At 52.9% G+C, this 13,107-nt stretch overlaps 1 protein-coding gene across 2 annotated transcripts; it reads right to left on the bottom strand.

The window, feature by feature from the left end:
• Positions 1-5,982: 5,982 nt before the first annotated feature.
• HELT (helt bHLH transcription factor) lies at positions 5,983-7,691 on the bottom strand. 2 transcript variants are annotated; one of them, XM_085222412.1, is made up of 4 exons: positions 7,432-7,691; positions 7,252-7,356; positions 7,067-7,163; positions 5,983-6,978 (listed from the first exon to the last, which is right to left on the bottom strand). In XM_085222412.1, the coding sequence occupies exons 1-4, from the start codon at positions 7,456-7,458 to the stop codon at positions 6,560-6,562; spliced, it is 648 nt and encodes a 215-aa protein (XP_085078538.1). In that variant the 5' UTR covers positions 7,459-7,691; the 3' UTR covers positions 5,983-6,559. The 2 variants fall into 2 exon arrangements, with proteins under 2 accessions (XP_085078538.1, XP_085078537.1); XM_085222411.1 differs by having other exon boundaries at positions 7,252-7,596.
• Between the last annotated feature and the right edge of the window lie 5,416 nt (positions 7,692-13,107).

The following is a 13,107-nucleotide window of genomic DNA, read 5'->3' on the forward strand; positions in this document are numbered from 1 at the left end:
TTGTTCATACATGGAGTTCCTGAAGCCTTTTGTTTCTTTTTGGCCATGTGCAAGAATGGGAAGGGAGTACCATAGCTGTTGTCATGCAGGCTTCTCGGAGGAAACCAGTGCCACAGGAGCTTCTGAGTATGATATTTTGACAACCAGGCTATGGAGAAAGGTACGCTGGCTTTCACTGAGTGGCTGATGGTTTTGTTTGAAATAGTGCTTGCTGGAAGGAAGTAGTAAAAACACATTCTTTCACCCCTGAAATTCTTCCCACCTTCTCCACCTCTTCTAGCAATACATGCAACAAGTACAATAGAAATATCTGTCATAGCATAAACAGCCTCTGGGGTACCCTTAAACATTCATCAGCTGTTTCAGTTCATCAGATTCATGTGCTACACCTTCAGTCTGCATAGCAGACACACAAGAAGAGATTTTTATTTTATTTTATTATTCTTTTTAATGAGCAACAAGTCTTATAGGTGAGATAGAAAAAGGTTTTAGTTGGCAAAGTTTCTGAAGACTGAACTTGATGAAACATGGAGAAGTATAGCCCCTCTGAAATACCTGTGCAGATAAGTAAGATTACATGGCAGGTAGCAGTGAGGGTAGGATTCAGCTGCCCTGATTTTTCCCCTGCCTGTATAATGTGAATCTGACCTATTGATACTGCATTCCCTTTTGATTCAAAAGAAGGAAAGACACATGTTCCAAGGCAAACCAGCTCATTTTAAGGGAAAGTCTGAAATCAGTCTGATCAATCACCCACTGGAAAGGCCTGTTTTTCCCTCTTGACTAGAAAAAGAGCTTACAGTGATTAATTCACTCTTGCACCTCTACCTTTGAAACATTTAATGCTTGATTAAAGTCAGCTGCTCACAAGTTTTAGTACATCTTTCTATTAGCAAACCACTGAAAGGTTTTTCCTTTATGGTATGATTTTGCCTTATGACAAAATAAGTTTTCAAAGAACCTGAATGAAAAAAACCCATTGGTCTCATCCCATCCCTGTTTGTTGTTTTTTGTTTTTTTGTTTTTTTTATTTGGTAAAGAATTAAACTCGCCAGCATCCTATCTGTGTATCAGTGGACCTACAGGCATGCTATATCCTTACCTTACAATAATGCAATTCTGATGAGGTACTAAATGGAGCTTTGTGCTCTAGAATATAATTGTCATTTTCCCAAAATAATTTATCTTGTTTTTTCTTTTTCTGTTTGCAGTTATGGTGACAGGAAGACTCTCTGAAGAGCCTTTAAGAAGCTACATGTTGGCAGCTGAATTTCACTCCATCCCAAATCTCCACAGCTTCCTGCTAGAAGAGGATGAAATTGACCACATGCTCTCAAAATTCATCTCAGTCTAAAAAGGCAAGTTAATTGCAAATCCATTTCGGAAAAAAAAAAATTATGACAAACAAACTAAAAGCAAAAAAATAAATTTCAAAACTGCTACAAATTAGAATATTCCTTTGAGAAGAATAACAGCCTTTGTATTCTCCCAACTGCTTATCCTTCTAGCTACCTCACATATTTATTTCTCCTATTTATATTCCCTGTCTATTGATTGTGGGTCATATTCGATACTGTATGTTGTTTTGTGGAAAGGTGGTAGAAGCTCCTTCTGAGAGCTTAAAGCAAAGCTGAAAATAAGACAGTTACTAACTGTATGTAACATATGTTATGTGTCTAAGAAAACGAGCTCTCTGAGAAGAAGAGGCTAAGTTGCTCTATGAAGCAGCAGATTGATTTCAGAAGGTGAAATATTTAAGCTGCTTTGCTGCTGGGAGCCTCCTCACAACAGAAGAGTGTTCCTTTGGCCTCACAGAGTTAGTTTGAATCCTGCACATGCATGTAAGAGAGTAGATTATTTTGCCTAGTTGTGTCATCTTTTCTTCTTGGGGGAACAGTTCATGCCTTCAGTACAGCAGGCAGTAGGGCCTGCTCTGCAGTTGTTCTGCACATATGACTTCCCTTTCACCATCAGAGTAACTGAGTGTAAGACCAAGGTAGGTTATTTATTTTCCATGCATCTTTGCAAACACAGGGCTGTGTGGCTCAGTTAGTAAATTGAGCACCAAGAGCCACTGAAATATGGATCACTTACCTGTTTGGTAAGGTCTCTGCTGAGGCAGCTCCATCATGCCTCCTCCTCATGTAAACAGCTCTAGCTTCAGGGGTCTAAGGAGCTAAGTATTTGGTCCAGAATATACACAAGTAGGTAAATAGCTTGTTTGTTTGCTTTAATATACTGACTTTCCTGTGGACAGTAATTTGTAACCAACTTAAGCACTGGTACCCTTAAGCAACATTTAATTGGTTTTCATGCATCTTAGCCATCTAACAGGTTATATTTGGCTTTCTACAACAAAAAATTGGTCTTGTTCTTTTTCCAAATACTTCCCATCCTTCTCCAGGCATCAAAGAGAATAATGAAACTCCAATAAAAGGTGGGTTGTTTTTTTTTTTTTTTTATCTCTCTCTTTTTTTAAAGAAACGAGAAGGTAATGTATGAATGAAGTGTGTGATATAAGAAAATTATTATTACATCCTTCTATCAAAAGAGGTTTTATAGTGGAACATGCAGGACTGGTGATTTCCTTAGAACTTTCCAGTATACATTTGTGTTGTATGTAATGTATGTTGTTTCAGGTTCTCCTGAAATGTAAAAATGTGTAATCTGTGCTTGATGAATCTCATTGATCCCTGTTAGATTTTCTCTTTTTGAAAGTGAAGTCGTGTGAGGTTTGTTCTGTAGGTTTTACCGTTATTCTTTCTACACATCTCTGAAAACCCTGCAGCAGATTTGGAAGTAAATTGTTTCTATCTTATCCTTTGACAGCAAAATTCTGCATGCTAACATTCACTCACAGCTATTGTGATGTCACTGTTGTAAGTCAGTAAGGTTGTACAGGTTGACAATTTGTTTGGGGGAAAAATTAACAAAAAGATCCATCCTGTATCTTAGCCTGCAAGGGTCAGTATTTTATGGCTGATTTCTGTGAATTCATCCTCTGGAATGGCACTAATGCAGCATATGTGGGAAGTTATGAGGCTCCAGTAAACCCACATTTAAGCAAGGAATCAGCACACTCTACTAGGAAATGCTGAGAAAAACAAAACTGAATCCAACCAAATGGTGGCAGAGATCCTATATAGGCTTGATGTGTATGTAGGGCCTCCTTTCAGTATCTAAAGGGGCTGTAAGAAGGAAGGGGACAGACTCCTTAGCAGGGTCTGCTGTGATAGGACAAGGGGAAATGGTTTCAAACTAAAAGAGAATAGATTTAGATTGGATATAAGGGGGAAATGTTTTACGCTAGGGGTGGTGAGGCACTGGCACAGGTTGCCCAGAGAGGCAATGGATGCCCCATCCCTGGAGACAGCCAAGGTCAGGCTGGAGGGGCTTTGAGCACCTGATGGAGCTGTAGGTGTCCCTGTTCAGTGCAGGGAGTGGGACCAGATGGCCTTCAAAGGTTCCTTAAACTCAAATGATTCTATGATTCTGTGGTACTACTATTTGTTTGCGCAGTACCCCAAGCACATGCATGTCCAGGAGGGAAGTAAGCTGGTGTGAGGACAGTAATCCTCCCTCCCTCTTCCCTGGATGGAGAAAGGACTCCGGCCCTGTCACTGTCTGGAGCTCAACTTCATGCTTGCAATTCAAAATTGGAAGTCTGCTATTTGATGTCTTGAGCCCAAGCCTTAGTCACCTTATGCCTTTCAGAGGGCTATCTAGGGTACACTGTTTTCTTTGAATTCAACAGAAGTGGCTTCATAGAGACAGAGTGATTATGAACATGGTCTCCCAAAGAAGAGGACCCAGGTTTTAGCCTCGAAGACTTCAAGCCTGAGACTTCAGCTTCCTAGAAGAATGCCTAAGCCTAGGCTTAGGGAGAAGGAGCCACAAGTTGCTGAGCCAGTGAAGGCACTTCCTGTCATAAGCTTGGCTGGGAGGGCTTGGGTTGAGCTGCATCCTCCTCTAAATGCCTGCACCCTTCAAGGGCTGACAGTGTGGGTGTGTGCTGAGGCTCACAGCTGAGCTCAGAGCCAGTGGGTGACTGAGAGTCTTCAAATACAGAACTGCAGTGTGAGTGGGTGTAACTCCTCCCACAGGCTCTGGGTTCAGCCCTCAGCCTCCACAACGTTCACCAAATACGTAATGGCTGAGTTGTGGATCCCATCATGCATTCCCTGTTCCCTTGCAGGATGCCCTCAGTAAGGAAGGTTTTTATTATTATTATTACATACTCATTTCCTAGAAGAGGACTGCACTTTTAAGTATGTATTAGTTATGAAAAATTAAATTGCCTTTAAATTTTTGCAGCGTATCTCTGAAACTTCAACATTTTTCTAGAAAGAGTATTTATTTCAGCCCAATTAACTGCAGTACTGCTGCTGAGATACATTGCACATTTCCATCGCTGTAGTGTAAAAATGAATGTTAAAAATGTTTCATACATTCAACTGGATTTGGTATTCTGAGTTGGAATCTCCTGTTACTCCTCTTTCCTCACGTTTGATGTATGTGATGTTGCTGTCTCTCACCTTTTTTATGAGTTTTGGTTTAATGTGCCACTGTGTGGCATATGGGTAGGTATCAGAGCTTTAACCTGTGTATGTATTAAAATGCAGTTCTTTTTGCTAGAAATAAATGTGTTGATGTCAGAGGGGATGGACACAGCAGGCACATCTGTGAACTCCAATTCTTGCAGCTCCTGCTCAGCAGAACACACCTGTCAGCTGGAAGGTCTCCTTCCCACAAACCGTTTCTGCAAAGAAGTTGCTGGTAAGTGCACAGCTGCTCCAGCACTAAGGAGCTGTCTCCAAATGAGGCAGCAGGGAAAGAAGCTGCAGTGGGTAGGGAAGGCTTTGCAACCAGGTGCCGCAGACCCTGGTGTGAGCAGTGTGATCCTGGTGGAATCACAGAGCCACAGAATGGCAGGGGTTGGAAGGGACGGCAAGCGATCGTTGGGTCCAACCTCCCTGCTAAAGCAGTTCCCTGCAGTAAGTGGCACAGGTAAGGCATCCTCTGTGCTTTAGGGGAGCAGGAGTGTGGTGGCATCCCATGGAGCAGGGACACCAGGAGTCACAGACCGACCGGAGCTGTGCTGCTGTGGGACGAGGGGTCGTAGCGGTACCCAAAGTCAAATAAAAGGAACCTTGTCATCAGCTGACAAGTTATCCTGAAATTACTCTGCTTGCTTCAGTTTGGGGGCTGTAGCCTGTGGCACGGGCTCTGTGCCCGAGGGTGGGAAGCACCCAGCGTGGTACTGCAGCCGTGGCTGTGCACGAGGGCTACTGCAAAGCCATGGGAAGAAGGAAGTGCTCTGCTCTGTGTGCTATGGGCATGCTCAGCTCACAAACCTGCTCTTCACAGTGAAATAAGCATGGCACGGGAACATTCCTGCTGGTTGTGGGCCTGTTCAGAACGTAAACTCTGAATGTAGAGTGGATGGATGCAAGCTGCTTGTGCGTCTCTGTGACCTAACCGGTGACGGTTTATTCCCACAATAGCTCAAATAAATCCTTCTGATAAATCAGTGAGTTGGAGATGTTTTCAGTAACACAACGTTGCGGAGATGAGCGTAACCTCACCTACTGCCCAGGTGAGTGACAGCTGCGTCAGTGTGAAGTGCAGAGCACCCGAGGCTGCGGGCGGGGGTGAGCCCAGCGGCGGTGTGGGGCCGAGGGGCGCGTGTGCGGGGCTGCGGGAGGCTTATCGCCGGGTCATTGTGCAGCCGGAGGGGTTTATCCTCAGCGGCCAAATGAAAACGGAGAGGACAAAAAAAAACATCCCGGATAGCAACATTCGAGATACAAAGACTGTCACGGGCCAGTGCGAGTTGGCAAAATTGTATGTAAATGACGGCAGTTTTGTCCGTGGTGGCCCTCTGCTAATCCCAGAGAGAAAATCTACTTAGCCGGGGAAGTTCTGTCTGATTTGGTTAACAGTGCCCGAAATGAATCTATTAATAATTTATACGTCCAGGGAAACACTGTATCTTTAATGCTACAATGCCAAAGGGGAAGAAGGGGTCACACCCGCTCAACGCTCGGAGCACAACTCGCGCGGTGTCCCGTTAGCACGGCGAGGGCGCCCGGGGCTGCGGGCCGGAGCTGTTCCCGCACGGCCCTTCCCCGCTCCTCTGCGGCGGCACTTCGGACAGGAGGCAAGCGCTGCGCACGGCGCGTTGCGGCGGCGAACTGTCCGTCCGTCCGTTCGTCAGCCCGTTTGCCTGCGCGCTGAGGCGCGGACGGTTCACGGACTGCGGTCATCCCGCGGCGCGCCCGGCTCGCAGCCCCGCACCGGGATGCGGAGTGAGCCCCGCGGGTGGTCGGCTCTGCACCTCTCCGGCCCGCCCCGCTTCGGGCAGAGCGCCGTGCCCCCCCGCCATCTCGGGCCCCGCACCGGGCCGCGGCGCGGGCGGTGCGTGCCCAATGCGGGGCGAGGCGCCGCGCCCCGTTGCTCCGTGCCTGGGGAAGCCGAGGAAGCTCCCCACGAGACACTCGGGGCCGCGGCCGTAGCTTTCTTCCGGCGCCGTCCAGGCGGAGTCCGCGGCGTCGCGGCCCTATAGCACGGCGGGGGGGTGCTGGCCGGGAGGCAGCCCGAAGGCGCCGGGGGGCGGCGGGCCCAGCAAGCCGAGGTAGCGGCGCTCCAGGCCCTGCGCGGACGGGAGGAAGGCGGCGCGCTGCTGCCCGGGGCCACCCAGGGCCGCGGGGGCGGGCAGGGGGCCGTACGGCCACGGGAAAGGCTCGGCGGGGCCCGGCGGGCGCTCGGGGTGCGGCGGGAAGGCGGCGTCGGGCTCCGGCTGCGCGGCGAGGAGCGGCTCGGCGGCGAAGCGCGCCTTGGACTGCAGGAAGGCGAGGATGCGGGCGTACTTGGTGTCCTTGGTCTCCATCCGCTCCACCGTGGTCAGGTAGTGCACCAGGTTCTTCATGCACTCGTGGTAGCCGTAGTGGAAGTAGTTGGCGAACTCGGAGAGCAGCTCTGCGGGACGGGGCGCGGCGGGGCGCGGCTCCGCTCAGCGGGGAACTGGGCCGGGCCGCCCCGCCGCGCCCCCCGCGCCCACACCTACCCTTCTCCCTGCCGCGGGGGAAGTCGGCCGAGTGCAGCGCCCGCAGGTACTGCACCGTCATCTCCAGGATCTCCGCCTTCTCCAACTTGCCCGAGCCCTGCAACGCGCGGCGCCGTCAGCCCGGCCCCGCGCCGCGCCCCGTCCCGTCTGGTCTCCTCCCGCCCCGCCCCGCCGCCCGCACCCACCTGCTTGGCCAGCGCCAGCGGCACGGTGCGGCCGAGCTCCGCCAGGCACCGGTTGATGCGGTCCCGCCGCCGCTTCTCGATCACTTTGTGGGACACGGGCGTCCTCTGCAAAACAGGCGGCGCGTCACGGACCGCGGCGGGGACCCTCGGGGCGCGCGGTGCGGGCGGCCCGGCGCTCACCCTGCGCTCCTTGAGGCCCGAGGCCATGGCGGCAGTGCGGGGCCGCGCCGCGGGGCCGCTTATAAAGCCGCCGCGCCTGGGGGGGACGGGGCCCCCACGGGCCCCTGAGCCCAGAGGATTAGGGCGAGCCGCGCCGCGCCGGGGAATGTATGCATTAAAGATCAGGGGCGAGCGGGAAGGAAGGGGCGAGAGCGAGGGAAAGAAGGGCCGGGGGGGCCGCCGGCCCGCTCCCCCCGCGTCCCCCCCCGCCCCGGCCCGCACGTGACGCCCACGAGCAGGGCAGGGCCGGGCCGGGTCGGGCGCGGCGTGCGGGGCGCGGCACCACCTCCCCGCGGCGCCGCACCGCCCCGCCGGGCCGCGCTGACCGCCTCGTGAAGCCTGTCCAGAGTCATTACAGTAATTAAGTAAGCCCTTAATAGGCTGTTCCGCCCGACGGCGGGGAGAGTCCCCGGAGCCGGAGTGGCCCCGTTTGTTCGCCGGCTTTTCTCACGCGCCGCGGTGACACGGGCGGCTTTATGAGTGCTGGCAGCGCGGCTTTGTGCCGGCGCTCCGTGCGGCGGGGGCACCCGGCAGGTGTGGGCCCTCGGCTGGCACACGCCCCCCCGTCCCGCTCCCCCCCCCCGGGGCCGCGGGCGGCTGCGGGCGGCCTTTGGCACACGACGCCGCTTTTTGTGTCGGCGCGGCCGCGGGCCGGGCCCCCCCGCCCCGCGCTGGAGAGGCCCAATTTGTAGCCTATTATCCTATAGGAAAATGTGCCATTGAGGAGCGTGAATGGTCGCATCGGGCCGAAATTTTAATAATGCGGGGCGAAGAAAAGAGGGGCAAATAAAGCGGGGCCCGCAGCTGGCCCGGAGCGCATTGTGCGCCGTCACCTGCGAGCGGGGTCGCCGACAGACCCGCCATTCATTTGCCTAATTTTGGTCAATTTAACAAACTTCGGGAGAAATTATTGTGGCATTGTCCGCCGGAGTAAAGCTTTCTGATCGAATTAACAGCGTGTTTTGATCCGGTAAATGTCATTAGAAAGAAAGAAACAATCGCGTTTAAAGGGGGGCTCCGCGCGGACCGCGCCAAGTGGAGACGCGGCGCGCACAGCTCACAAAGGGAGCACGGAACGGCCACAGGGCACTTTTGTACGCTCACATTGCCGAGGGGTTGTACACAAAAAGGCATTATTTCATACTTGAATACGTTTAATCCAACAATTGTCTATTTTCCGCAAACATATTTTCACAGCCTTCTCGGCTCCCCTCTCCGCCGCCCGCCCGCGCCCCGCGCTGCCGAGCGCACACGGCTTCCACCTCCTCTGCCCGGCCCGGCCCGGCCCGGCCCGGCCCGACCCGACCGCGGGGCTCCCCCGCACCCCGCCCCGCCGCCGGGCCCCGCGCCGCCGCCGCCCCGCGCCCCACCGTCCTCCCCCCCCGGCCCCGCAGGCCGTGCGCCCCGCGCCGCACCCTCGCAGCCACCGGTCCGGTGCCGCGCGGCAGCGGGAGGGGCGCGCCCGACTCGCTCCGCTGCTGGAACCCGGACCCGGTTCGGGGCTTTCGGGGGTTCGGGAGCCCGCGGGGAAGTCGCGCCTTCGGGGACGGCTCCGGGGGCGGCTCGGGGGGAGCTCCGCGCGTCGCGCTGCCGGCGGCCCGCCCGGGTGCGTTGCGCTACATTCAGTGCCGTACAATGGGATTAAACGCACACCGTTATCATCCAAATTAACCAAACTCTGAATGCCAAACGGGGGGCTGGGGGGGAGAGGGGGGGTTTCCCCTCTCTCCTTTTCTCCACGAGCGAGGACGGAGTTGATCCTCTTACTGTCTGTGTTAACCGCCAGCTGCGGGCACCTGCGGGGCCGCTTGTTACCCGGGGACGCTGGTTATGGCCCGGGCCGCGGGACACGGCCGCTCCGCCCCGGGACACGGCTCCGGGACACGGCTCCGGGACACGGCTCCGGGACACGGCTCCGGGACACTGCCCCGGGAGGCGCGGCGCGGGGTCTGCAGACGGGATGCAGCCCTGGGCCCGCCCCGGGATGGAACGAGGTGGCACGTTGATGGACGTGGCACGGGGATGGACGTGACTTCCCCTTTCCCGTCCCCATGCCGGGTGCAGACGGATCTGCCCCTGGGGCTCTTGCTGGCGCTGCTGCTGGCAGGCGACGTCCACCTTCTGGAGCCTGTGTCAGCCAGGGCTGCGTGCCCTTAGGCTGAGCTGCGGTCCTGCGACCTCGAAAGCTTTCTCTAACACGTGCCTGTAATTTGTAGCATCTCCTTCGCTGCCTCTTTTGCATCAGCAATAAAATTCCTAACATAGGTATAAAGCTACCAGATAGGGAATCCTATACAAAAATGTATGGGCATTGATGAGAGCAGCCAGCACTGCCACATCCCTCAAAGCCGCGCACCGCACAACAGCTGAGGCAGCTGTTACCATCGGATCTCCTTACCTATGGCACAGCTCAGGCTGTGTGTGCTGTGTGCTGTGCTGGGAGAGGCCCTCAGTGCTGCACAGAGGGTTTCCCTGACGGCAGCGGTGCCCAGAGGAGCCTGCTCGGTGCTGCCCACGTTGTTTGTGCAGAGCACACCTAGTGCTGGTGCTGTGCTGGGAGCAGATGGGCAGCATGTGCACAGCATGCCTTGTGTTAGTAGCCATGTGGGTATGTGCAAGGGCTGCTCCGAAAGTAATGCCTCCTGTTGTACGACCTTGGCCCACAAGGCTGAAGGCAGATGTTGGTGGTATGGCAGTAAAGGCTGAACCTTCCCACCAGTACTCTATTAGTTTGTTGCTGTGTGACAGATGACAGCAGAGGGCACTCTGACAGAACGATATCTGACATGGAAGTACATGTGGAGCAAAGGGGTGTCACTGAATCCCTTTACAGAGAAGAAAATGGCACCCACTGACAGTCGTCAACACTTGCTGGACATTTCTGGAGACTAAACGGTGGATGTGAGCACAGAGAGATGGTTGGTGGTGCTTTTCAGCAGCAGTGACAGTGACGATGACTTACCTCTGCTAGTGCAAATTGTCATGAGTGCAGCATGCAGACTCTTGTTCATTTCGGTGAAAATGCAGAGCTATGGTGTCTGGGTTGAAAAAGACTGTTTTGTAGCTGAGAATTTGCTCTATTAAATAACATTATTAAGCACTTTGTTGTAGTATCCATGGAAATAAATAGGAAGCATTACTTGTGGAGCAACCTACAGAGTTTCCATGGAAATGCAATGTAAATAGGAAGCATTAATTTTGGAGCAACCCACATATAATGATAATAAAATATCTACCCGTCCACTCCAGCTGTGGGCTGCAAGGTGAGAGTTTTCCCCTCAGCACAGCCCCATAGTGCAGGCTGTGCCAGGTACACCCAAGTCTTCTGCTTGGCAGATGGATGAGAGCCATGGACACTGCCTGCTCAGCTGCCTGCTGGGCCTGCCCCGTCCCACATCTTCACTAAGGTCTGACGGTGGAGCAGAGCATATCCTTGATAAAACTAGAGGAGCAGCTGATACACCAGACGGTCTTGTTGCCATCCAGAGGGACCTGGACAGACTGGAGAACTGGGATGATGGAACTTCATGGAGCTCCACAAAAGAAGTGCAAAGTCCTGCACCCGGGGAGGAACAACTTCAGGCACCACCCATATATGCTAAGTGAGGACTGGCAGGAAATCAGAAAACGATCTGGGAGTCTCAGTGGACACCAAGTTGAACACGAGCCAATGATGTGCGCTTGCCACAAAGAATGCCAACAGTATCCTTGGCTGAGTTAGGAGGTGGAGAGAGGTGATCCTTGTCCTCTGCCAGTGCTGGGGGGACACATCTGGAGTGCTGGGCTCAGTACAAAAGAGACCTGTACATACCAGAAAGAATCCAATGAAATGCTGTGGAGGTCATTTAGGAGCTGGAGCACATTTCCTGGAGGACAGGCTGACGGAGCTGCGCCGGCTCAGCCCGGAGAAGAAGAGCCTGAGGGGGATCTCATCAATGCCCATAAATACCTGAAGGGAGGGCCCAGAGTGGACGGACTCAGGCTCTGTTCAGTGGTGCCCAGTGCCAGGAACAGAGGCAGCGGGCACAAAGTGAAGCACAGGAGGCTCCCTCTGAACATCAGGCACCGCTTCTGTGTGGGTGATGAAGCACAGGCACAGGCTGCCCACAGGCTGTGGAGTCTCCTCCTGGGAGAGCTCCCAAAGGGGCCTGAGCTCTGAGTGTCCCTGCCTGAGCAGGACTGGGGCAGATGGGCCAGAAGGCCTTGCCCACCTCAGCCATCCCGTGCTTCTGAGTTGCCCTGATGTAATTCCCTCTCAGTTTAGTTTGGCATGAAGGAAACATATTTAAAATTTTTGAAGTTACAGATTCAGCTCTTTTGCTGTACTCTGAATGGGATGTAACTCATTTAGATTCGGGGCTTCTGCACCTGTGTAAAGCAGAATAAATGGGAGGAAAGTATGGCCTTTTTGTTTATTGTGCTTCACCGCATGTTACATTATAACTTGACTCATTAAAGAGTCATTAACAACCATTACACTTCTGACTACTGTGTAAACAATGCTAATTCAATGGGAATTCAGAATCTAATTCCCTATAGAGTCTTTTATAACTCCTGCGGGTGACTTTCTTTCTAGCTGAAGTGGAATAGCGGACCCCTGTGAGAGATGTATGAATTCTGAGTATTCCACTAATTGAGAGATGCCATAGTTCAAGAAAGCCATTATTACAGCCCCTCAGCACTGAGGCTTACATGTGGGATAGAGATTTGATGGGCTTCATTTCAGCACAGCAGTACCCCGTGGGTCAGCCTTTGGCTTCTCTTGCTACCCAAAGGCTGAGCAGGTCAGTGCTGCTCCCTGCTCCGCTGCCTTCCAAAACTGTGTCAGGAAGCTGGGAAGAACAAACGTGTCCACGACACCATGTATTGTGGTGTCTTTTCTTCACAAACCTGAAAACTTCAAGGACGTTGTATACAGGTCACATATGCTGGGACCAAACCTTCCCCTGTATGGAAGCACAGCCCTGAGTGCAGTCTGTGAGCTCTGCCTAGGGCACCACTACAAACCATGGCTATTGCTATCACTTGAGGCATAGTTACTGTCCTGGAGGAGTGTGTTTTTGAGCTGTCTCATCACTTGGATGGCTTTTGGCTCCAGCTTGATTTGTCTGCCCTTTTTGTCAGTCCATTTCTATCCACTAGAAGGCCTTGGTGATGCTCTCTGAAGCCTGCTATATGTGTATCCGTGGGTAAGGTCTGAGCTTTAGAGGGCTTGAGGCAGAAGCCTCCAATCGTGCTGCTCTGATACAGGATCCAGGAAGACTACAGTTCATCTCAGTCAGGGTCTGATTTGGGATTTTTTTGTGTCAGGTAGGAAGAGGGTAAGGAGCTCTGTTAGACCATTCAAAGGAGGGATTTGGGCTTGTTCAACCTGGAGAAGAGAAGGCTCCAAGGACACCTCACTGCAGCCTTCCAGTGCTTAAAAGGAGACTATAAACAGGAGGGAGATGGACTTTCTACATGGTCTGATAGTGATAGAACAAGGGAGAAAGGCTTTAAACTACCATAAGGGTGATTTAGGTTAGATATGAGGAGGAAATTCTTTACTCAGAGGGCAGTGAAGTGCTGGCACTGCTGTCCAGAGCTATGGGTGCCCCATCCCTGGAGGTGCCCAAGGGTGGATGGGCCCTGGGCAGC

Source organism: Meleagris gallopavo, chromosome 4 (assembly GCF_905368555.1).
Source record: "Meleagris gallopavo chromosome 4, MGAL_WU_HG_1.1, whole genome shotgun sequence".
NCBI lineage: Eukaryota > Metazoa > Chordata > Aves > Galliformes > Phasianidae > Meleagris > Meleagris gallopavo.